Source organism: Oncorhynchus clarkii, chromosome 11 (assembly GCF_045791955.1).
Source record: "Oncorhynchus clarkii lewisi isolate Uvic-CL-2024 chromosome 11, UVic_Ocla_1.0, whole genome shotgun sequence".
NCBI classification, from domain to species: Eukaryota; Metazoa; Chordata; class Actinopteri; order Salmoniformes; family Salmonidae; genus Oncorhynchus; species Oncorhynchus clarkii.
The window spans coordinates 37,704,555-37,729,192 of NC_092157.1; the positions used below are offsets into that span (position 1 = coordinate 37,704,555).

Here is a 24,638-nt window from a genome sequence, read left to right on the forward strand (position 1 = left end):
CCAGCAATTTAATGGGTATTTACCAACGTTTCGGAATCACTGTGCCTTCCTCAGGGAAATGTCATGAATACTTGAACTAGGTTATATAGACAAACAGTGCAATTAGTGCAACCAATTAGAATAGTGAGGGGTGTGTCATAATGATTAAGTTAATTCAAATGAATTAGTGAAACTGTTAAAAAATAGTAAATGGCATATTAAATATATTACGTTATTGTCATCATATAGAAACATAATGGAATATTGTACATCATATTAGCATCAACATACATTGTTTCATTCAATTTCACATAATAATTTTGTATTTAATTTCATATTTGTTACATGTAATCTTTTGGTTCAACCTTAATGTATAATGAGCATCATCAAGAATCAAGAATATATACATTTATAAGACTTGTTCATAAAGGATACATTTGTTCATAAGAAGGGCCTAAGATCAAAGTGTAGGGGTCAATGCTTTTAGATAGGATATCCAGTAAGCCTCCCTTTGTACTGTAGTAGTAGAATCTCGATGTTACCTCCTCTCCTTGGTAGAGCAACATGCTCAATGCCTGTCCATTTCAGGGAGGATATTGAATGGTTAGCTTCAACAAAGTGAGCTGCTACTGGATAGTCACTATTCCAATGGAATTCCATTTTTCATTGACAGCAAATCTAGGAAGTGGTAGATCTGTTCTGTGAGCTATTTCTATGCTTCTTGTTCTCAAGGTTTGTTTTGGGATCTGTGACTTTTGGTTTTGTACACCAGCTTCAAAAAGCAGAAAATATATTTCACTGCGGTTTAGATGGTACAATGATTCTCTACACTATAATTGCTTGTTTTGTCACTTAAACTGAAATTAAACAAATTATTAGAATTTTAGCAGCCAATGACTGGGCGATGAAATGACTGGGCGATGTCTAGTGCATCTTTAATTAACAGCACAGCAAAGTTCAAATGGGAATACAATGTCAGATATTTGTTTATTTATGCAGTAGATTAATGTATTATCACTGTGCTTCATCTAATAGCATAGCCAAATGACCTGGATTGCAGTTGAAATTACATTAAAAGTAGGTGGTGCAAATGATTCATGCCATTTGAGACTGCGCAGGGGCGCATTCAGCAGGGTTGAACATTTTGGACCTTTCAGATAGAAATATGCTTTGCAACTTTCAAGAACATTAATGACTCACTATCTGGATTCGCTCTTATGAAGCTAAATTTGAAATGGTGTTTCTTACATTGGATAAAAGTAGAAACTCAGAGCTACAAAATGGTATATCATGCACTGCATTTGACAAACAATGGGAAAGTCATTCTGCTTTGAAAGTTGATCAACTTGTACACTCACTTTTGAGAAAATGGCCTTTGAATGTTTTGGTATCTAGTGAATAGTTTTTCTTTGTCTACACCCATTCAGCATCGTTCACAACCTCTTAAGCTTTAGCCCCACCCATCTCATTTTGCTCTCGGGGGGCACATTTTACGCTCTGGCGATTATTTGTTTACCTATGGATAACATAAAAACAACCTAACCAGCTCAGCTGGCAACAATTTCATTACGCTTTTTTTTGCAGAGTTTCCTGAATTGGGTCACATTTGGGAATTGAACATGGCCCAGATTATTTCAGAAATTGACCCTTCGCCAAACTCCTCTCCAGGATTTTGGCCAATCAATCGCAGCACTCCAATGTATAGCAACAGTTGTCGAATCCGACTCCTCAGACTGCTATATTGAAGAAGTTTTGAGATGCTGTCATCATGAAATGTAAATGATGAGGGATGGGTGATGAGGAGGAGACTGGTTGATGACTGTGGCATGATTTGGGAGCATTGAGTGGCCAGAGATACATAGACTAGTAAATTGGACTAAGGAACAGAAGATGAGTATTGGAGAAAGGTCATCAGTGCGTGTTCTGCAAGCAGTTGAGCAGATGAAGGCATGGCATGTGCATGGTGAATGGATAGACGTGGTTATGGACAGCAAGGAAGAAGGAGAAGAGTTGAGTGCAGTGGGAAGATGTGCATTGAGGAAAATAGTGCCAATTACAAACCCTATTCTGCTGTCTCTGATGGCTCAGAAATTGATCCTGATGAGAGTGAGGGTGAATTATCTGTTGTGGCAGGTGTGGTGAAGACTAAGTCCGAGCCTCACCGCGATGGTCATGCAAAGGATGATTCTGACCCAGTCGGAGTGACATTTTTAGAGAAAGTGGATCCCTGCCTTTGAATGATCCATATGTAGTGTCATGACGCTCTCTCCTTGGTGAGGATCAAAGGTGCCAGATCAGCTTGGCACATGTTTGAAGATAGTCAAACCCCTCTCTCCCACAGAAGAGGGAAAGGGGGGGCTGTGCCGGTCTTGACATCTTAACACTGGGTCGCAAATTTAAGCAAGTGGGAACTTTCCTTCTCTGCCTTTCAGTATCCACCAAGGACTGCTTTGTCTATAGAGAGTGGTGCCAGTCTAAAAACTCTAACGTCAAAAGATTGAACATTAAAATAATATTTCTAACATAAAGAATGTGGGAAATAGTCTGTGGGGATTTAAATAACTATCCTGTCAAAGTGATATTATTTTGTGACTGTATCTCTGAGTGTGTACACATTCTAGTTGTGAGGTTTGCATCTAAATGTTGTATAAAATATATTATTAAGTATGACAATACTTTTGTGTCAATAGCAATGTTATTTTAGCCTTCTAAATGAGATAATGGCTTTTCATATAAACCTGGGCCCAGTCAGTAGCCATGCACACATGAGCACAGACATTGTGTCGGTGTGATGGAACACCCCTTTGCCTGGAGTTCTTAACTTCTTACGGCTGAAATCCCGCTTAACGGGATCGATATGACAACAGCAAGTGAAAGTGCAGGGCGCCAAATTCAAATAACAGAAATCTAATAATTAAAATTCAAACATTTTTAAACATTTCAAACATTTTTATTTTATTCATTTATACATTATTTTACCAGGTAAGTTGACTGAGAACACGTTCTCATTTACAGAAACAACCTGGGGAATAGTTAGTGGAGAGGAGGGGGATGAATGAGCCAATTGTAAACTGGGGATTCTAGGTGACCGTGATGGTTGGAGGGCCAGATTGGGAATTTAGCCAGGACACTGGGGTTAACACCCCTACTCTTACGAAAAGTGCCATGGGAGCTTTAATGACCTCAGAGAGTCAGGACACCCGTTTAACATCCCACCCGAAAGACGGCACCCTACACAGGGCAGCGTCCCCAATCACTGCCCTGGGGCATTGGAATATTTTTAGACCAGAGGAAAGAGTGCCTCCTACTGGCCCTCCAACACCACTTCCAGCAGCATCTGGTCTCCCATCACCAACCCTGCTTAGCTTCAGTAGCAAACCTGCAGTGGTATGCAGGGTGGTATGCTGCTGGAATACAAGTATTTTACACCATTTTAAAGATAAACTTGTTGTTAATCCCACCACAGTGTCCGATTTCAAAAAGGGGATGATGTGTGCTAGGTTGAGAAGCTTGAATTGGAGTCATAGAATCAAAGTAAGCTCTAAGGACTGTCATTCTGAATTTGGGTTGGATAATTTATTAAATGTTTTAGTTATGATTCGGATACAGCGAGAGATAGTTGCTTTCAAACGGTGAGGGGTGAGGCCTAGGGAGGCTCTAGAAACCTTATAAGTATCCTCCGAGGGATGTTGTTAGAGAACTCATTGGATGATAGCTTGGGTCAACCATGAAGGTCTTTTTTTTGTTCTCTTTTGTTTTATCATGTCATCAGAATTTTTTTTACGTTAAATGGCTTCGATACATAAAGATGGCTGGATGATACAGTACAATTAATTGCATACAAGGATCATAGTCTGTGTTTTGCATCTTAGGTCAGTTAGGATCACCACTTTATTTTAAGAATGTGAAATGTCAAAATAATAGTGGTGTCACGGCCGTTAAAAGAAGAGGACCAAGGTGCAGCGTGGTGTGCATACATTTTCTTTAATTATAAAAAATGATGCCAAACAAAACAATAAACACAACAAAAACAAACCATGAAGCTAAAGACTATGTGCCCTAAACAAAGTCAACTTTCCACAAAGACAGGTGGAAAAAAGGGCTACCTAAGTATGGTTCTCAATCAGAGACAACGAAAGACAGCTGCCTCTGATTGAGAACCACACCCGGCCAAACACAAAGAAATAGAAAACCGAAATTAGAATGCCCACCCTAGTCACACCCTGGCCTAAACAAAATAGAGAGTAAAAGCCTCTCTATGGCCAGGGCGTGACAAGTAGAGAGAATGATTTACTTCTTTCATCACATTCCCATTGGGTCAGAAGTTTACATGCTCTCAAGTATTTGGTAGCGTTGCCTTTAAATTATTTAACTTGAATCAAACGTTTCGGGTAGCCTTCCACAAGCTTCCCACAATAAGTTGGATGGATTTTGTCCCATTCCTCCTGACAGAGCTGGTGTAACTGAGTCAGGTTTGTAGGCCTCCTTGCTCCCACATGCTTTTTCAGTTCTGCCCACACATTTTATATAGGATTGAGATCCGGGCTTTGTGATGGCCTTGATAGCCTTGAATACCTTGACTTTGTTATCCTTAATTAAGCCATTTTGCCACAACTTTGTAAGTATGCTTGTGGTTATTGTCCATTTGGGAGACCCATTTGCGACCAAGCTTTAACTTCCTGACTGATGTCTTGAGATGTTGCTTCAATATATACACATACTTTTTCTTTCCACGTGATACCATCTATTTTGTGAAGTGTACTATTCCCTCCTGCAGCAAAACAATGGTTATGTGTTGGAAGACCATCCCATGTAGTAAACTCCGGTGTAAAGAGGGTCATTCGCCATTGAAGATTCATACTGGAAGCAGTGCATGTTACGCACAGCACTATTAAAGCGCATCTTCAGCTGTTTATATATCAATCAGTATGGCGACTAAGTCAGGGAAAGCTAGATATACAGATGTTCACACAATTTTAGAAGAAATTGATCGGGAAAGTGAGACAGAGATTGTTGGAGGACGATTCATTTAGCTAGCTTCTTGTGACTAGCAATCCCGGATCCGGGAGCGTAATCATAGCCTCAAACGAATTAGCATAACGCAGCGGACATAAATACCCCTAGAAAATGTTCCTATTCATAAAAATCACCAATGAAATATATTGAGACACAGCTTAGCCTTTTGTTAATCACACTGTCATCTCATATTTTCAAAATATGCGTTACAGCCAACGCTAGACAAGCATTTGTGTAAGTTTATCATGGCATAATGCTATGCTAGGCTCTGCTGGCAGCAGGCAACATTTTCACGAAAATTAGAAAAGCAATAAAATTAAATAATTTACCTTCGAAGAACTTCAGATGTTTTCACTCAGGAGACTCCCAGTTAGATAGCAAATGTTCCTTTTTTCCAAAAATATTATTTTTGTAGGCGAAATAGCTCTCGTTTGTTCATCATGCTTGGCTGAGAAATCGACCGGAAAATGCTATCACTACAACGCCAAACTTTTTTCCAAATTAGCTCCATAATATCGACAGAAACATGGCAAACGTTGTTCAGAATCAATCCTCAATGTGTCTTTAACATATATATTCGATAATATATCCGTCGAGGCAATTGGTTTCTCATAAGAAGCGATTGGAAAAATGTCTACCTCGGTGTTTTATGCAAGATTTTCTGCGAGAGACATCAGGTGACCACTTGCTAAATGTGGTCCCTTACGGCTATTCTTCAACAGAAATGCGTAAAAAGACATCACAATGCTGTAGACACCTTGGGGAATACGTAGAAAACGTAAGCAGGCAGGCCCACAACAATGGCCAAAGTGAAATGGAGACAGTAGATACAGCTGGTCGGTTGTAATATAATAAAGACAGTAGATCTAGCTGGTCTGTCATAATATAACAGAGACAGTAGATCTAGCTGAAATGTCATAATATAAAATAGACAGTAGATCTAGCTGGTCTGTCATAATATAAATGAGACAGTCGAGCTAGCAGGTCTATAATAATATATTCAACCTTGTGTTCCCTGTACTCTATATATATATCTGTTTATTATACCTGTTGATACAGGGCTCATATGTTAAACTATTCTAACTGAACATTTTATTTCACAGTGACACTGACTCCGAATGGGAGCCCCCAGTGCCAAGGTGTCCATCCCCCACTGAAGCTGGTTCATCCAGCCGGACACCTGTTGTCTCAGCGCTACTGTGGCATGGACCGCAAAAAATGTCCCCATTCCAACTGCAATAAAGGACTACAACAAGAGCATGGGAGGTGTGGTCCTGTCAGATGCGCTGATAGGCTATTACAATGTTCTCCATAAGATGATGAAATGGTACAAGACCTTCTTCTATCATTTCATCGACATTGCTGTGGTGAATGCATTCATCTTACACAAGGAAATGGCTAAGAGCTGTGGAAAGCCCCCCATCTCACAGCTAGCCTTCAGAGAGCTGTTCATCAAGGAGCTTGCTGGCTACAGCACCACAGCACCACTGCACCACGTTCTGGCCCCTCTACCTCTGTCCCTTCTGCTCCTGCCACAAGTGGTGTTCATCTGCCCAAATTTATTTCTGCAGGCATGGATATGCCTCAGGGCCAAAAGGGCACAGCATGGAGGCGTACCTGTGTTCTTTGCAAAATGAAGTCCCCAATCACCTGCACCACATGCTTGGTGACCCACTGCTTTACAGCAGAAAGAGACTGCTATGGCACCTGGCATCAGCAGCACAATAGTGTGTAGAGGACTGAGGGTCTTCCAAATATTGAAAGTGTTATTTTGTAAATGTATTTATTTTTTTGTTGGGGGGGGGGGGGGGGGGGGGGTGTGTTAGAATACCATTTTGGTATTTTGTATATAGTTATTCCATTCAAAATGTATAACTTCACCAATTTGGCCACTTGGGTACATGTGGGCTACTTGTGTGGGACACCTGGGAGACTTCATGATAAATGTCATGTAGCACACTCATTTTGGAAGTTATCATTTTGAAACCTTGCACAAGTACTGTTGCCCTCTTATGTTTTTCACTGAAATTGTCCCCATCATCCTGTCTGAATGTTTGTTTGTCTTGTTCATTTTAAAGATGATGATACAACAATAAAAATAAAAAAATGTCTGTTTTCTTTCATTGTATTATCTAAACCAGATCTATTGTGTTATATTATCCTACATTCAATTCACATTTACTCAAACTTCAGAGTGTTTTCTTTCAAATGAAACCAAGAATATGCATATCCTTGGTTCTGGGCCTGAGCTACAGGCAGTTAGATTTGGGTTTGTCTTCAGGCGGAAATTGAAAAAAGTAGGGGGGTAGCTGTAAGAGGTTTAACAAGAAATGTGTGGGGTGGTTGAAAAATTACTTTTACTGACTTCAACTGTATTTGCTCATCAGGAACTCTTAGAAATATTTAGTAGATTTCAGTAAGATTTTAAAAGGTGACTTACACTAGTTCCTGGTGCTGAGTTTTATTTTGATGTCTTCAGATGTTGTTGGGATCGGACTCTAAATAGAACACAGTCACGTTAGCCTCTGTGGTGGTTACCTAGATAATGGTTAACTAACATAACCTAACAAGCTAATATTAGCTTGCAAAGTTGCAAATTACATCGCCAGATAGCAGCTGACTAATTACATTGATATACTTTGGAATGTCTAGCCAAAGTATTATGAAAGCTAGCTAGCTAGATTTGGTTTAGATAAACAAATATAGTTCGCTAGCTAGCTAGTTAGCTATGTAAAAATAGCTACCTTACCTCAGCTTGTCCTCTTTCTTGCTGTGCTGATGTTCCGCTGTGCGGATGCTTTCCGCTTTGAAGTGAAAGTGAAAATCAATGGAATAGCATCACTTTTCAACGTTTGATGACATGGTAACCAAATCAATTAAGACTTCAGTTCCGTTTTGAAATCCTCCGGCTACGAACACAGACATTTTGATATTTCTCACATCAATTGGATACACCTCCATGGGGTGGTTCTCCACGTCCTGAAATTGTATGAATTCTGGACAATGTGGTTTGCTTACAACCAGGAAATGTAGTTTGCCTGTATCTACCGTTGAGACGCAGAACCTCGTATTTGCACGTGGTGAGGAAATTCAACATTTTTATTACACATTACAATTGAATCCACACCAACTCAGCAAAAAAAGAAACGTCCCTTTTTCAGGACCCAGAACCATAAGCAATTAATGAACATGCACCTGTGGAACGGTCGTTAAGACACTAACAGCTTACAGACGGTAGGCAATTAAGTTCACAGTTATGAAAACGTAGGACACTAAAGAGGCCTTTCTACTGAGTCTGAAAAACACCAAAAGAAAGATGCCCAGGGTCCCTGCTCATCTGCGTGAACGTGCCTTAGGCATGCTGCAAGGAGGCATGAGGACTGCAAATGTGGCCATGGTAATAAATTGCTATGTCCGTACTGTGAGACGCCTAAGACAGCGCTAAAGGGAGACAGGACGAACAGCTGATTGTCCTCGCAGTGGCAGACCACGTGTAACAACACCTGCACAGGATCGGTACAACTGAACATCACACCTGCAGAACAGGTACAGGATGGCAACAACAACTGCCCGAGTTACACCAGGAATGTACAATCCCTCCATCAGTGCTCAGACTGTCCGCAAAAGGCAGAGAGAGGCTGGACTGAGGGCTTGTAGGCCTGTTGTAAGGCAGGTCCTCACCAGACATCACCGGCAACAACGTCGCCTATGGGCACAAACCCACCATCGCTGGACCAGACAGGACTGGCAAAAAGTGCTCTTCACTGACGAATCACAGTGTTGTCTCACCAGGGGTGATGGTCGGATTCGCGTTTATCATTGATGAAATGAGCGTTACACCGAGGCCTGTACTCTGGAGCGGGATTGATTTGGTGCTGGAGGGTCCATCCTGATCTGGGACGGTGTGTCACAGCATCATCCGACTGAGCTTGTTGTCATTGCAGGCAATCTCAACGCTGTGCATTACAGGGAAGATATCCTCCTCCCTCATGGGGTACCTTTCCTGCAGGCTCATCCTGACATGACCCTACAGCATGACAATGCCACCAGCCATACTGCTCACTCTGTGCGTGATTTCCTGCAAGACAGGAATGTCAGTGTTCTGCCATGGTCAGCGAAGAGCCCGGATCTCAATCCCATTCCCCCCAGAAATGTTTGGGAACTTGCAGGTGTCTTGGTGGAAGAGTGGGGTAACATCTCACATCAAGAACTGGCAAATCTGGTGCAGTCCATGAGGAGGAGATGAACTGCAGTACTTAATGCAGCTGGTGGCCACACCAGATACTGACTGTTACTGTTTTGATATTGACCCCCCCCAGAGACACATTATTTCATTTCTGTTAGGCACATGTCTGTGGAACTTGTTCAGTTTATGTCTCAGTTGTTGAATCTTGTGTTCATACAAATATTTAAACATGTTAAGTAAACGCAGGTGACAGTGAGGGGATGTTTCTTTTTTTGCTGATTTTATATAGTGAAATAAAGATGAATTTCCATTTAATTATCAGCACTTTATAATGATTTCGCTAAGGCGTGAGTGGAGCAGAGAAAAATACTTCCAACAGGATGTGGTATTAGCTGTTTTTACTTGGCTCCCGTGGAGGAAGAAGAGAAAACCAATGAGTGCTAGAGAGACATTGTGGGAAGAGAGAGTTCATTGCGTGCCAAGGCAATGTCCATTGGCCAAGGCACCAGCCAATAGTATACGTGGAGGAGAGAAAAGGAAAGGTCAGGGAGGAAGATGTAGGTGCCATAAAGACTCTAGGTTTCTGTTTCTTAAGAGCTTGCTTTCAGTTTTAGCAGGTCTCTTGGGTATTTAGGTGGGTTTTCTTCTGACTGACTTGATTTGGGAAGTCAAGTGATATCTGGTTATTCACATGTATTCCATTCTACTCTGGTGAATGAACTGACTTTTGAGTGTTTTCAAGCTGTCATTCAATTCTATTATAGTATTTTGTGGCTAATCAAATGAAACTTTATTTGTCACATGCGCCGAATACAACCTTACTGTGAAATGCTTACTTACAAGCCCTTTAACCAACAATGCAGTTCAAGAAAGAGTAAGAAAATATTTACCAAATAAACTAAAGTAAAAAATAATAAGAAGTAACACAATAAAATAACAGTAATGAGTCTATATACAGGGGGTCTATGTACAGAGTCAATGTGTGGGGGTACACGTTAGTAGAGGTAATTTGTAAATGTAGGTAGGGGTAAAGTGACTATGCATAGATCATAAAAAGCGAGTAGCAGCAGTGTGAAAACAAATGCGGGGGTGTCAATGTAAATAGTCCGGGTAGCTATTTGATTAATTGTTCAGCAGTCTTGTGGCTTGGGGGTAGAAGCAGTTAAGGAGCCTTCTGGTCCTAGACTTGGCACTCGGGTACCGCTTGCTCTGCGGTAGCAGAGATAACTGTCTATGAATTGAGTGATTGGAGCAGTCTTTGACAATTTTTTTGGTTTTCCTCTTCACTTTCCTCGCCAAGTGAATAGGGCCTGGATGGGAGGATGGTGCAGCTGTAGAACTTTTTGAGGTTCTGGGGACCTATGCCAAATCTTTTCAGTCTCATGAGGGGGAAAGGTGTTGTCATGCCCTCTTCACAACTGTCTTGGTGTGTTTGGACCATGATAGTTTGTTGGTGATGTGGACATCAAGGAACTTGAAACTCTCAACACACGGCGCGCTTTTCCTGTAGTTCAGGATCAGCTCCTTTGTCTTGCTCACAATGAGGGAAAGGTTGTTGTCCTGGCACCACACTGCCAGGTCTCTGACCTCCTCCCTATAGGCTGTCTCATCGTTGTCGGTAATCAGGCCTACCACTGTTGTGTCATCAGCAAACTCAATGATGATGCTGTGTTTGACCACACAGTCGTGGGTGAACAGGGAGTACAGGGGTCTGAAGAAATTTGGCTTGTCACCTAAAACCCCCACATACTTTTACAGATGCACAATTGAGAGCATCCTGTCGGGCTGTATCACTGCCTGGTACGGCAACTGAACCGCCCACAACTGCAAGGCTTTCCAGAGGGTGTGCGGTCTGCACAACGCATCACTGGGGGCAAACTTCCCACCCTCCAGGACAGCAACAGCACCCGATGTCACAGGAAGGCCAAAAACATCATCAAGGAGAACAACCACCCGAGCCACTGCCTGTTCACCCGTCTACCATCCAGAAGGTGAGGTCAGTACAGGTGCATCAAAGCTGGGGCAGAGAGACTGAAAAACAGACTCTATCTCAAGGATATCAGACTGTTAAACAGCCATCACTAACACAGAGAGTCTGCTGCCTACATACGGACTTCAAATCATTGGCCACTTTAATGTACATACTCTTATTTAATTCCTTTACTTGTGTGTATTAGGTAGTTGTTGTGGAATTCTTAGATATTGCTGCACTGTCGGAACTAGAAGCACAATCATTTCACTACACTCACAATAACATCTTCTAACCATGTGTATGTGACCAATACAATTGGATTTGATTTTGACTAAGCACGCACCCCAGAGGGGCCCTAGTGTTGAGGATCAGCGTGGCAGACGTGTTGTGGCCTACCCTTACCATCTGGGGTCGGCCCGTCAGGAATTCCAGGATCCAGTTGCAGAGGGAAATGTTTAGTCCAAGGGTCCTTAGCTTAGTGATGAGCTTTGTGGGCAATTTGGTCTTGAACACTGAGCTATAGTTAATGAACAGCATTCTCACATAGATGTTCCTTTTATCCAGGTGGGAGAGGGCAGAGTGGAGTGCAGATCTGTTGGGGTGGTATGTGAATTGGAGTGGGTCAAGGGTATCCGGGATGATGCTATTGATGTGAGCCATGACCAGCCTTTCATAGCACTTCATGGCTACTGACTTGAGTGCTACAGTGCGGTAATCATTTAAACAGGTTACCTTCGCTTCCTTGGGCACAGGGACTATGGTGGTCTGCTTGAAACATGTAGGTATTACAGACTCGGTCAGTGAGAGGTTGAAAATTATTGTGATCACACTTGCCAGGTGCGTGCATGCGTTGAGTACACATCCTGATAATCCATCTGGCCCAGTTACTTTGTGAATGTTGACCTTGCTCACATCGGCTACCAAGAGCATTATCACACAGTCATACAGAACAGCTGGTGCTCTGATGCATGCTTCAATGTTGCTTGCCTGGAAGCGAGCATAAAAGGCATTTAGCCTGTCTGGTAGGCTCGCGTCACTTGGCAGCTCATGCCTGGGTTTCCCTTTGTAGTCCGTAATAATTTTCAAGCTCTGCCACATTCAACAAGCATAAGCGCCGGTGTAGTAGGACTGAATCTTAGTCCTGTATTAACACTTTGCTTGTTTGATGGTTCATCTGAGGGCGTAGTGGGTTTTCTGATAAGCGTTCAGATGAGTGTCCCGCTCCTTGAAAGCGGCAGCTCCAGTCTTTAGCTCGATGCGGATGTTGCCTGTAATTCATGGCTTCTGGTTGGGATATGTACGTATGGTCAATGTGGGGACGACGTCGTCGATGCACTTATTGATGAAGCCGATGACTGAGGTGGTATACTCCTCAATGCCATTGGATGAATCCCGGAACATGTTCCAGTCTGTGCTAGCAAAACAGTCCTGTAGCGTAGCATCTGCGTCATCTGACCACTTCTGTATTGAGCGAGTCACTGGTACTCCTGCTTAAGTTTTTGCTTGTAAACAGGAACCAGGAGGACAGAATTATGGTCAGATTTTCTAAATGGAAGGCGAGGGAGAGCTATGTATGTGTCTCTGTGTGTTTACTGAAGGTGGTCTAGAATTTTTTCCCCCTCTGGTTGCACATGTGACATGCTGGTCGAAATTACGTAAAACGGATTTAGGTTTGCCTGCATTAAAGTCCCCAGGCCATTAGGAGCGCCACTTTTGGATGAGCATTTTCTTGTTTGCTTCTGGCCTTATACAGCTGGTTGAGTGTGGTCTTAGTACCAGCATCGGTTTGTGGCGGTAAATAGACGGCTGCGAATAATATGGTTGAGAACTCTCTTGGTAGATAGTGTGGTCTACAGCTTATCATAAGGTACTCTGCCTCAGGCAAGCAATACCTCAAGAAATAGACACAAATAGACACAAATAGAAACACACCCCGCCACTCGTCTTACCAGACGTAGCTTCTCTGTCCTCCTGATGCATAGAAAATCCTGCTAGCTCTATATTATCCATGTCGTTGTTTAGCCACGAGTCGGTGAAACTTAAGATATTACAGTTTTTATTGTCCCGTTGATAGGACAGCCTTGATGATATTTCATCCATCCAATGATTGCTCGTTGGCCAATAGAACGTATGGTAATGGAGGTTTACTCACTCGCCTACGAATTCTCACAAGGCAGCCCGACCTCTGCTCTCTTTTTCTCTTTTCTTCACGCAAATGACGGGGATTTTGGCCCTTTCCCGAGAAAGCAGTATATCCTTCGCGTTGGACTAAAGTGATGAAGTCACAGTCACAGTATGCTTCTTAGTTAATAATTCTCCAAAGGTGGTGTCACTGAGATAAGGAGTGATGAAGACCTAGACAACAGTTGGTCATAAGTCTATTTCACTACTTCCACTAGTTCCTAATTGCGTGATTGGTTGTTGGTAGTCATTCCCATGCAGCAGCATGATGGTGGCTCAGTGGCTCAGGCAGAGATCCCACTGCATGTTCATATGCGGCGCTCCGCAGTCCTCACTCACACAAACAGACTGCTGGTTGTAGAGGTCAGAACTGGAGCCAGTCTGTCACGTTGCTGACAGTTGGGGGCTTGCCACACAGATCATGTGCCTTGTTACCTTCAGGTGGAGAGCCATAGCGCTATTACTTTGTGCTCTTAAACAAAGATAAAAACCTTGGAAAAGGTAAAGCCTCAGTAATGGGAATTCAGTATGAAAGAAGGCTGAACGACACTTAATTGTTATTCCGACCACCCATTATTGTTTCCCTGAACGTAGAAATTGCTTTGCTTGTGTACATTGAAAAAACAGGTTATTTTGCCTCATTCATATTTTTATTAACATTTGACTTCACTCAATTTGGTTTTGTCATATTGGGAATGCAGGTTATTATGTAGAACTATATGGGCCCCTGCAGAACGTTATGTTGATTGTATTTACAATATTTGTTTTATTTTTGGTCAATTTCTTTAATTAACAGTGGTTGGAAAATGTCGTTATCATTGCTGTCTAATGTGATTGCGGTCACCGAGGCAATTTTGCTGACGACAGTTTATTTTTCTCTCTGTCTCTGTCTCTGTCTCTGTCTCTGTCTCTGTCTCTCTCTCTCTCTCTCTCTCTCTCTCTCTCTCTCTCTCTCTCTCTCTCTCTCTCTCTCTCTCTCTCTCTCTCTCTCTCTCTCTCTCTCTCTCTCTCTCTCTCTCTCTCTCTCTCTCTCTCTCTCTCTCTCTCTCTCTCTCATCCCTTTGTTCTGATAGGTGCCAATTACTGAAGAAGCAAGCTTGCCTGTCACTATTGACCCCCCCTCTATCCACCTTCAATGTCAAATCTCTGTCACCAAAGTGGAGAGAATTACCAAGGCTTTTGTATGCAATCAAGACCAAGGAACAGCAGCACTAGTCCTATACCCATAGCTTGACTTTTTCCCTTTTCTACAATCAAAGCTCTCTTCTTCAAGGTTATATCCTCTTTGTCTTTTTTATTTTTTGGAAAACATTGGGTCAAGAGGACAGTGGGAAGCAGGCCCTGAGGATTTTTACATTTTCTCCTCCACTGTGTGATTTTATTCTCTCCTGTGCTTGGTGCTTGTTGGAGGGGGCATAAATGAGGTGGTGTGGCTCAGGAAGCTTGGGGAGAGCAGGAACTCACCTTGCTCTGCTGATTCCCCTCTGGGAGCTGGGCTGCTGGGGGTTGATCTCCGCCCCTGGGGGGCAGAACCAGGCGCAGCACACTACTGAAGGCCCCTGGGAGATGCTTCGCAGGCACAAACGCAGCTGGGTATGGAACCAGTTTTTTGTCCTGGAGGAGTACACAGGCGAAGAACCTCTTTATGTTGGCAAGGTAAGTGTTTGTATGTTGTCACGGTAAGTGTTTGGACTTAATGTGTGTTTATATACAAGTGTGGATGAAAAACAAACAAGAGCTGGTTTTTAACTTCACCATATTTTCAGATAACATATTACAAGATTTAAACACTCTGATCACATGTACAATATGTAAAGGAAATTCACACTAACTGCTTATTTGTTTCATTAAACACATCCATAAATATGTTTCTGTATTTTTTGTCTTTTGTTAGTCATTTCAATGCTTTATTTGTACAGTGCTGACATTTAAAAGTTGGAATGAGAGCAGTGCAAAAGGTCAATCTGGGTTACTGATTTCAACTTTTGATTGGAGAATTTTGCCTTCCTTACACCTAGTATTAGGGCTGGGTGATATGGCAAAAAAACAATATCACAGTATTTGTACAACATTTTACTGTATGACGGTATTTGACGGTATTTTATGTTCTGAATAATACAAATTCTAAATTTGCTTTATGAGTTGTGCGTGACCTTAAGGTGGCAAAACAATTATTCTGAGTGATTTCAATGGGTCTTTCTCCATTCTTATTGTTTTATACTGTTAAATTCAACTTCAACCAAAAATAATTTATTGCACTGTCATCAGTTTCTGCATTTCCTGCACTATATATATAATGTCCCACAGTTGGGAGTGCATGTCAGAGCAAAAACCAAGCCATGAGGTCAAAGGAATTGTAGAGCTCCGATACAGGATTGTGTCGATGCACAGGTCTGGGGAAGGTATCAAAACATGTCGGCAGCATTGGAAGTCCCTAAGAACACAGTGGCCTCCATCATTCTTAAAAATGGATGAAGTCTGGAACCATCAAGACTCTTCCTAAAGCTGGCTGCCCGGTCAAAAGGAGCTATCGGGGAGAAGGGACTTGGTCACGGAGGTGATCAAGAACCCGATGGTCACTCTGACAGAGCTCTAGAGTTCCTCTGTGGAGATGGGAGAACCTTCTAGAAGGACAACCATCTCTGCAGCACTCCACCAATCAGGCCTTCATGGTAGAGTGGCCAAACAGATGCCACTCATCAGTAAAAGGCACATGACAGCACACTCGGAGTTTGCCAAAAGGCACCTAAAGACCACAAGAAACAAGATTCTCTGGTCCGATAAAAAAAAGATTGAACTCTTTGGCCTGAATGCCAAGCCTCACATCTGGAATAAACCTGGCACCATCCCTTCGGTGAAGCATGGTGGTGGCAGCGACTGGGAGACGTATGTGGCAGGGTCTACAGAAAATCACGGATTACAAAATGAAAACCAGCCCCGTCACGGATATCGACATCTTGCTCCCTTACAAATTAAAAGACTTCTTTACGAGCTTTGAGGACAATACAGCGCCACTCACACGGCCCGCTACCAAAGATTTTGGGCTCTCCTTCTCCGTGGCCAATGTGAGTAAAACATTGAAACGTGTTAACCCTCGCGAGGCTTCCCTAGCCGGGTCATCAGAGCATGCATAGGCCAGCTGGCTGGTCTGTTAACAGACATATTCAATCAATCCCTATCCCAGTCTGTTGTTCCCAAATGCTTCAAGAGGGCCACCATTGTTCCTGTTCCCAAGAAAGCTAAGGTAACTGAAATAAATGACTACTCACTTCTATCATCATGAAGTGCTTTGAGAGACTAGTCACCATATCACCTCCACCCTACTTGACACCCTAGACTCACACCAATTTGCTAACAGCTGCAATAGTTCCACAGACGATGAAATCGCCATCACACTGCACATTGCTCTATCCCATCTGGACAAGAGGAATTCCTATGTAAGAATGCTGTTCATTGACTAAAGCTCAGCATACAACACCATAGTACCCTCTAAACATATCATTAAGCTTGAGACCCTGGGTCTCGACCCCGCCATGTGCAACTGGGTCCTGGACTTTCTGACAGCTCAGCTCCCAGGTGTTGAAGGTAGGAAACAACTGCACTGATCCTAGACACTAGGGCCTCACAAGGGTGCGTTCTCACAAAGTGAAATGGTCCACCCACACAGAGAGCATGGTGAAGAAGGCACAACAGCACAGGAGGCTGAGGAAATGTGGCTTGTCACCTAAAACTGTCACAAACTTTTACAGATGCACAATCGAGAGCATCTTGTTGGGCTGTATCACCGCCTGTTATGGCAACTACACCACTTTCAAGGCTGTCCAGAGGGTAGTGCGGTCTGCACAACTCATCAACGGGGGTAAACTTCCTGCCTTCCAGGAAACCTACAGCACCCGATGTCACAGGAAGTCCAAAAAGATCATAAAGGACAACGACCACCTGAGCCACTGCCTGTTCACCCCGCTATCATGCAGAAGTCGAGGTCAGTACAGGACCAAGACACTGAAAAACAACTTCTATCCTTTACTTTACAGTGACGGCCTAAGAACAGTGTTTTAACTGCCTTTTTAATAGATTTTTACCTTGTCAGCTCGGGGATCTGTCCTAGCAACCTTTGGGTTACTAGCCCAACGCTCTAACCACTAGGCTACCTACCATCAGACTGTTAAACAGCCATCCCTAACATAGAGAGGCTGCTTCCAACATACAGTCAAATCTCTGGCCACTTTAATAAATGGATTTAATAAAGGTATCACGTGTCACTTTAAAGAAAGCCACTTTAATAATGTTTACATATCCTACATTACTATCTCATATGCACAGTATATACTGTATTCTATACTATCTACTGCATCTTGCATGGCCATCACTCATCCATATATTTATATGTATGTATTCTTATTCATCCCTTTACATTTGTGTGTATAAGGTAGTAGTTGTGAGTTTGTTAGATATTACTGCACTGTCGGAACTAGAAGCACAAGCATTTTGCTACACTCACATTAACAGCTGCTAACCATGTGTATGTGACCAATACAATTTGATTTGACTAGTCAGGATCGAGAGAAAGATGAACAGAAAAAAGTCATTGTTAAAAATCTGCTCCAGAGCACTCAGGACCTCAGACTAGGGTGAAGGTTTACCTTCCAACAGGAGAACAACCCTAAGCACAAAGCCAGGACAATGCAGGAGTTGGCTTCAGGACATGTCTCTGAATGTCCTTGAGTGGCCCAGCCAGAGTCCGGACTTGAACCCTTTCGAACATCTCTGGAGTGACCTGCAAATAACCTGGTAGAGCTTGAGAGGGTCTGCCAGAGAAGATTGGGAGAAACTCCCTAAATGCAGGTGTGTCAGGCATGTAGTGTTATACCCAAGAAGACACAATGCTGTAATCGCTTTGCTTCAACAAAGTGAGTGACAGGGGGCGGAGCTAGGTCTGTGCCTTGCATGGTTGCATGGTTATCCATAAAGCTCTACAACACCAAGGCTCTAAAGTTGCTTCAGGAAGATGGCTGACAAAAATACTAAGATAGAAGCAAATGTAAGGAATTATAACTTCATAAAGAATCATGCAAAAAATGTACAGTGGAGAGGAATACATTATTTAATGTAGAGAAACTATTATGCATATTTTTTGGTCATAAAGTTAATTTACAAAAATCTATATTTTACAAGATACCTGACTAGATAACATTAATCAATTCCCTATACTCCTAGCTTCCTATATTGGCGTATATACAGCTCTGGAAAAAATTAAGAGACCACTGGAAAATTATCAGTTCCTCTGGTTTTAGGTGCGTGTTCGGGTAAAATGCACATTTGTGTTTTATTCTATAAACTGCTGACAACATTTCTCCCAAATTCAAAATAAAAACATTGCCATTTGGAGCATTTATTTGCAGAAAACTGGTCAAAATAACAAAAAAAGCAGTGATGCAGTGATGAAAAGCAAATACGTTCATATTCATTTTTAAACAAACAATACTAATGTTTTAACTTAGGAACAGTTCAGAAATCAATATTTGGTGGAATAACCCTGATTTTCAATCATGCGTCTTGACATGCTCTCCACCAGTCTTTCACATTGATGCTGGGTGACTTTATGCCACTACTGGCACAAAAATTCAAGCAGCTCGACTTTATTTGATGGCTTGTGACCATCCATCTTCCTCTTGATCACATTCCAAAGGTTTTCAATGGGGTTCAGGTCTGGAGATTCGGCTGGCAATGACAGGGTCTTGATCTGGTGGTCCTCCATCCACACCTTGAGTGACCTGGCTGTGTGGCATGGAGCATTGTCATGCTGGAAAAAACAATCCTCAGAGTTGGGGAACATTGTCAGAGCAGAAGGAAGCATGTTTTCTTCCAGGACAACCTTGATTCATGCGTCCTTCACAAATCTGCCCGATTCTAGCCTTGCTGAAGCACCCCCAGCTCATCACTGATCCTCCACCAAATTTCACAGTGGTTGTGAGACATGGAGAGGTCTACAAGCCAAAGTGTGTCGCACCCACTGTGAAGTTTGGTGGAGGATCGGTGATGATCTGGGGGTGCTTCAGTAAGGCTGGAATTGGGCAGATTTGTATACTATGGATGTGTACCTATGTAGCCGATCTGTGTAAGGACCCTAAAACGTTTTGTATAAATATTAGTTCCGAACAGTGGATTTAATTGTTCTAGCTAAAATGCTTACATGGGTAATGACTGAGTTAAGGAAATGTGACTATTACATGTGAAACTGCTATTAAATTTACGTTATGATTCAGTAACCTACAGTCAGGGGATGGCTACATTACGGGCACATTGTTGTTCTGCTGTTTTCATTTGTTGCTCATATGGTAAGTATGCATTTGTAGCATGAGAAATATAACAAAAATCTTTTACTACTGCCAGTACAGGCATTGTAAAAAATACAATGCCTGTAGTTAACAAATTGTGTGGTATCGGTTGTCAGTTTCTAATGTGCTTGAGTGATGTAGATCTCTCCCTATCACTAGTTGCTCCGTTTTCGAGTGCCACTCCCCCACCGATGTATTGGGATTGAGTCACTGTCTCCATATTGATGTACGCGTGCACTCATGTATCAATCTGTATGTGAATTGACAAAATTAATGACTGCAATTATGCCAAAATAATGTAGTGTGATTTCATCATCATATTGGACTCTTCTGTGCCCGCAATTCTTGAGTAAGAACATCTATACACTTATAGGCTGTTCGTTATTACACAGTAAGTCAGTCTTAATAATGATCAATACTGAGTCAATAGTGCCACTGTGCCAGCCATGGATAGCCATAATTTGACATCTGTTTTCAAACAATCTGACAGACCCCCTAGTGGGATCCGGTCATTTTTCTAAGCAGAAACAGTATGATATATCATAAAATGAGAGGGAAATGGGAAGTCATCACTTTGGCCTGGCTGATTCTGCCGCCACTGCATCTGCAGCCCTGCTTGGCTTTAATGCATTCTGGCAGATTGTGAAATTCAGAAGCAAATTTCTCATTATGCCTTGGCACCATGCCTGGGATAAGTGCACTGTCCTGGAATAACCTGCAGTCACAGCAAGCCGGTGAAAACATACATTAAAGACACTCAAAACTACACAGTGTCAACTGCAAATTGGTGACACGCATATTTAAGCAAGTGGGAATGGCGTCGTCGGAGTAGCGCTTACACTTAACAGACGCTCGGCGGTAAACATTACGTCAGTGTGTGGTGATTATCGGTTTGTGCACAGGTTGATCGAGTGACAAAATACTTGCAAGTACCAGTGTGGAGTTTGGGCTGAATTATTTATCTAAGTAGGCATGCGATTCAGTATCAATTTTATCCCTAATTAGTTGTCAACTTTCATGTCTAAGCGCTAGATTTTGTGTCTTGGGTGCACTTCCCTGAATGTGTACAGAATTGATATTTTTTTAAGCCATTTTACAAACTTTGAAAAATGTACACTGTGTTATACTGACGTTGTTGATGAGCCTACCACGGCAGTGTCCTCCGTTCCCTAAGGTCTGTTTCAGTGGCTGTTTCAGTGGCTACAGTGCTTTTCCCATCAACCCTCAGGGCAGGCAGAGCCCTTGCTCACATCAAATGGATTGTCATAGTGCACAACCTTGTGCTGCAACTCACTTATTTTTAGAGCCCGCTTCCAAAAGCAGAAAGCCTGAATAACCATTCAAATAATGGATAAACTTCTTTCCCCTTTCTTCCCTTAATGGCTGCTTTCAGGACAGTATTATGCATGCTTTTCCTGCCAAAGACACAACTACGGGCACAACTATAGAAGCAGGAGATTGTAAAACATCTGTGGATGAGCAGCTGGAAAGTTGAGCTTAAAGTAGGCTTGGACTGAGTTCACAACTAAGCAAAGTACACATCATTTTATATTAACTCTATCAACAGGTAGTCTGTAACTTCAAAACAAATGGATCTGCAGCTTGGGTTTTACTGATCACCACCAGTTCCAAGAGGCTTTCCACCGTTTAGTTCTTAGATGAAGCATTCCTAATCTAGTGGCAAACATACTCTGCAATAAGCCTATAACGACAGTCATTACATTTTGAAGAATTCACACACACAATCACAATCGCACACACACACACACACACACACACACACGTGTCTAAGAAATCAGCTCCTACATTAGCATTCTGTTAGAGGTTCCCTTTCAAATGTATTAGCAGCCCGGCGTGCTAAAGTGTGCCTCCACTGAGAGGTCAGTCCCAATCGTATCCACTCACTCTCTCCATTCACTTACCAAAAACCCATGAGATAGTGCTGTACTGTATGTTGCTAATATTTGCATATTATTATTAGTATTGGATAGAAAACACTCTGACGTTTCTAAAACTGTTTGAATGATGTCTGTGAGTATAACAGAACTCATATTGGCAGGCAAAATCCTGAGTTGAAATCAAAACAGGAAGTCAGAAATCTGAGCTTGTATGAGCTTGTGAGTCCCCAATGAAATCCCCTTGAGATATGAATGATGTTGCACTGCCTAGGGGTTCCACTAGATGTCAACCATCAATAGAAATTATAATGAGGCTTCTATGTTGTTGTGGGAGTGAATGAGAGCAGAATATATCAGATGTCCATCAAGCAGCCATTTTGTGATCGCACTTTTTCCTCATGATAGTCACTTGCGTTCCATGGCTCCCGTCGACAAGAAGGAATACTCTGGTTGGAACTTTATTGAAGCTATATGTTAAAAACATCCTAATGATTGATTCTGTACTTAGTTTGAAATGTTTCTTCAACCGGTAATATCACTTTTTGAAGTTTTTGTCCGATATAATGCTGACCAGAATTAGCGTTTGGATATGTATACCAAAAGAAGGTATTTGGACATAAATAACGGACATTTTCGAACAAAACAAACATTTATTGTGGACCTGGGATTCCTGGAGTGCTTTCTGATGTAGATCATCAAGGGTAAGGGAATATTTATCATGTAATTTCTTGGCTGTGGTGTTTTTACTTTTGAGCGCCGTCTCAGTTTATTGCATGCATTTCTTTTTCCGTAATAATTTTTTTTTTTTGACACAGCGGTTGAATTAAGGAGAAGTATATCTATAATTCCATGTGTATGACTATATTATCATCTACATTTATGATGAGTATTTCTGTTGAATGATGTGGCTATGCAAAATCACTTGATGTTTTTGGAACTAGTGAATCTAACGCGCCAATGTAAACTCAGATTTTTTTAATAGAAATATGAACTTTATCAAACAAAACATGCATGTATTGTATAACATGAAATCCTATGAGTGTCATCTGATGAAGATAATTCAAGGTTAGTGATTCATTTTATCTTTATTTCTGTTTTTTGTGAATGCTATATTTTGCTGGAAAATGGCTGTGCTTATTGTGGTTTGGTGGAGACCTAACATAATCGTTTGTATTACTTTCGCTGAAAAGCCTATTTGAAATTGGACACTTTGGTGGGATTAACAACGAAAATGGCTTTAAAATGATATAAGACACATGTATGTTTTAGGAATTGTAATTATGAGATTTCTGTGGCTTGAATTTTGGCGCCCTCTATTTTCACTGTAGTTGTCATATCGATCCCGGTATCGGGATTGCAGCCATACCAGGTTAATATCCTCAATTTTGGCTTTGATTTCGGCTGATCCGTCCTGGGCTCTTAATGTACCTCCGATCCAATCTATGTGCTACCTAAGAGGAAAGGTCGGGCGCCCTGTTGAGACTAAGGCAAAGGGAAAACTGGCCACCACTTCCGTCCATTCCATTGGCCAATAAGATGGATGACATCCGGGACTATTGTAACTGAGATAACATCTGTTTCTTTTAACATGTCTTTCGGGCAAGACACCCTGCATGGCTATCCAACTCGATGGAGTCACTCTTCTCAGAGTGGACAGGTAATTGGATCCAGATAAATCCAGGTGGGGAGGGTATGTCTCTTCATCAAAGGGAGGGCATGTCTCTTCATCAGATGGTGTGCAGACTCTAGCGCAGTAGGTCTTGACCTATTGTTCACTCATTTTCGAATACCTGATGGTCAAATGCGAACCCTTCTACCTCCCGAGAATGTTTTCATCTGTTATCGTGACTGCTGTATATATTCCACCTCAGGACAACACATAACAAGCTGACACTTAGCTATGAGGCTATAAAAAAGCAGGAAACCATGCACCCGGAAACTGCTTTTCTTGCTGCCAGCGATTTCAATTCCGCGTCACTAAGATACATGATGCCCAACGTCTATCAACATGACCACTGTTACTCAACCCACAAGCAAGTATACAAGGCTATCCCTTGTTCCTCCAAATCAGATCATGTCCTGTTTACAAACAGAAGCTCAAACAGGAGGTACCCGTGATGACCTCCATAGAGAAATGGTCCTCCAAACTGGAGGCAACAGTATAATAAAAAGGACTGCCTTGCTAGCGCTGATTGGAATATGTGTTGTGACTCTATCAATAGTATCAACGAGCTAACCAGATCTGTCTCGGGCTTCATCAGGAAATGCATCATAGACGTTGTTCCCACAGTAAAGGTTCGCTGCTTCCCCAATCAAAAGCCCTGGATCAGTAAAAAGGAACACGTTAAACTAAAGGACAGAGCTATTGCACACATGTCTATCGCAGCGAACCTCAAGGCCATGGCTGAGGACACAAACAAGTAAAATAAGTCCCGCAACAACCTCCGGAGAGCCATCAAACACGCAAAAGGAAAATATAGGAACAAGGTGGAATCCTATTACACTGGCTCCGATGCTCAATGCTCGTGTTCTCAGAGCATGTGCAGACCAGCTGGCGGTCATTTTCAACCTCTTCTTGCCCCAGTCTGTAATCCCCATGTCTCAAGCTGACTACCATCATTCCTGTTCCCAAGAACTCTAAGGCTACCTGCCACAATGTCAATAAAGTGCTTTGAAAGGCTGGTCATGGCACATATCACCTCCATCATCCCAGACACTTTAGACCAGGGATCGCCAACATTTTCTAGCCTGATGCTACTCTTAAAATATGAAAGATGTCAGAGTTACACACTCTAGCTTTCTTCTTCTCTCCCCTGCAACTCTTCCCTAGGCCCTTAGTGTACAAGAGAAAGTAGTAGACTGTGTTTTCTGTAGTTTACATGGTAAAATAATTTCGTTTTCTCAGTTTTATTTTCCCTGGTTTTAGATTTTTGGGGGTTTTTCACCCTCAAAATTACAATTGTTCATAGACAAACAACGGAATAGGATGTTCTGAGTCTAAGTCCCTTTAATAGCGCATCTGTCCCTAATTTCTCATCTAGTGTGACATCTAATGTGCCGGTCGAGCG

At 42.2% G+C, this 24,638-nt stretch overlaps 1 protein-coding gene across 1 annotated transcript in view; it reads left to right on the forward strand.

Annotated features, from left to right (window-relative positions):
• The first annotated feature begins 14,753 nt into the window (after positions 1 to 14,753).
• Positions 14,754 to 24,638, forward strand: part of LOC139420735 (cadherin-7-like) — a 139,489-nt gene continuing 129,604 nt past the window's right edge. The window contains exon 1 of the mRNA XM_071170964.1: positions 14,754 to 14,990. Coding sequence (XP_071027065.1) covers positions 14,754 to 14,990 — 237 coding nt within the window. The remainder of the gene's footprint in view (positions 14,991 to 24,638) is intronic.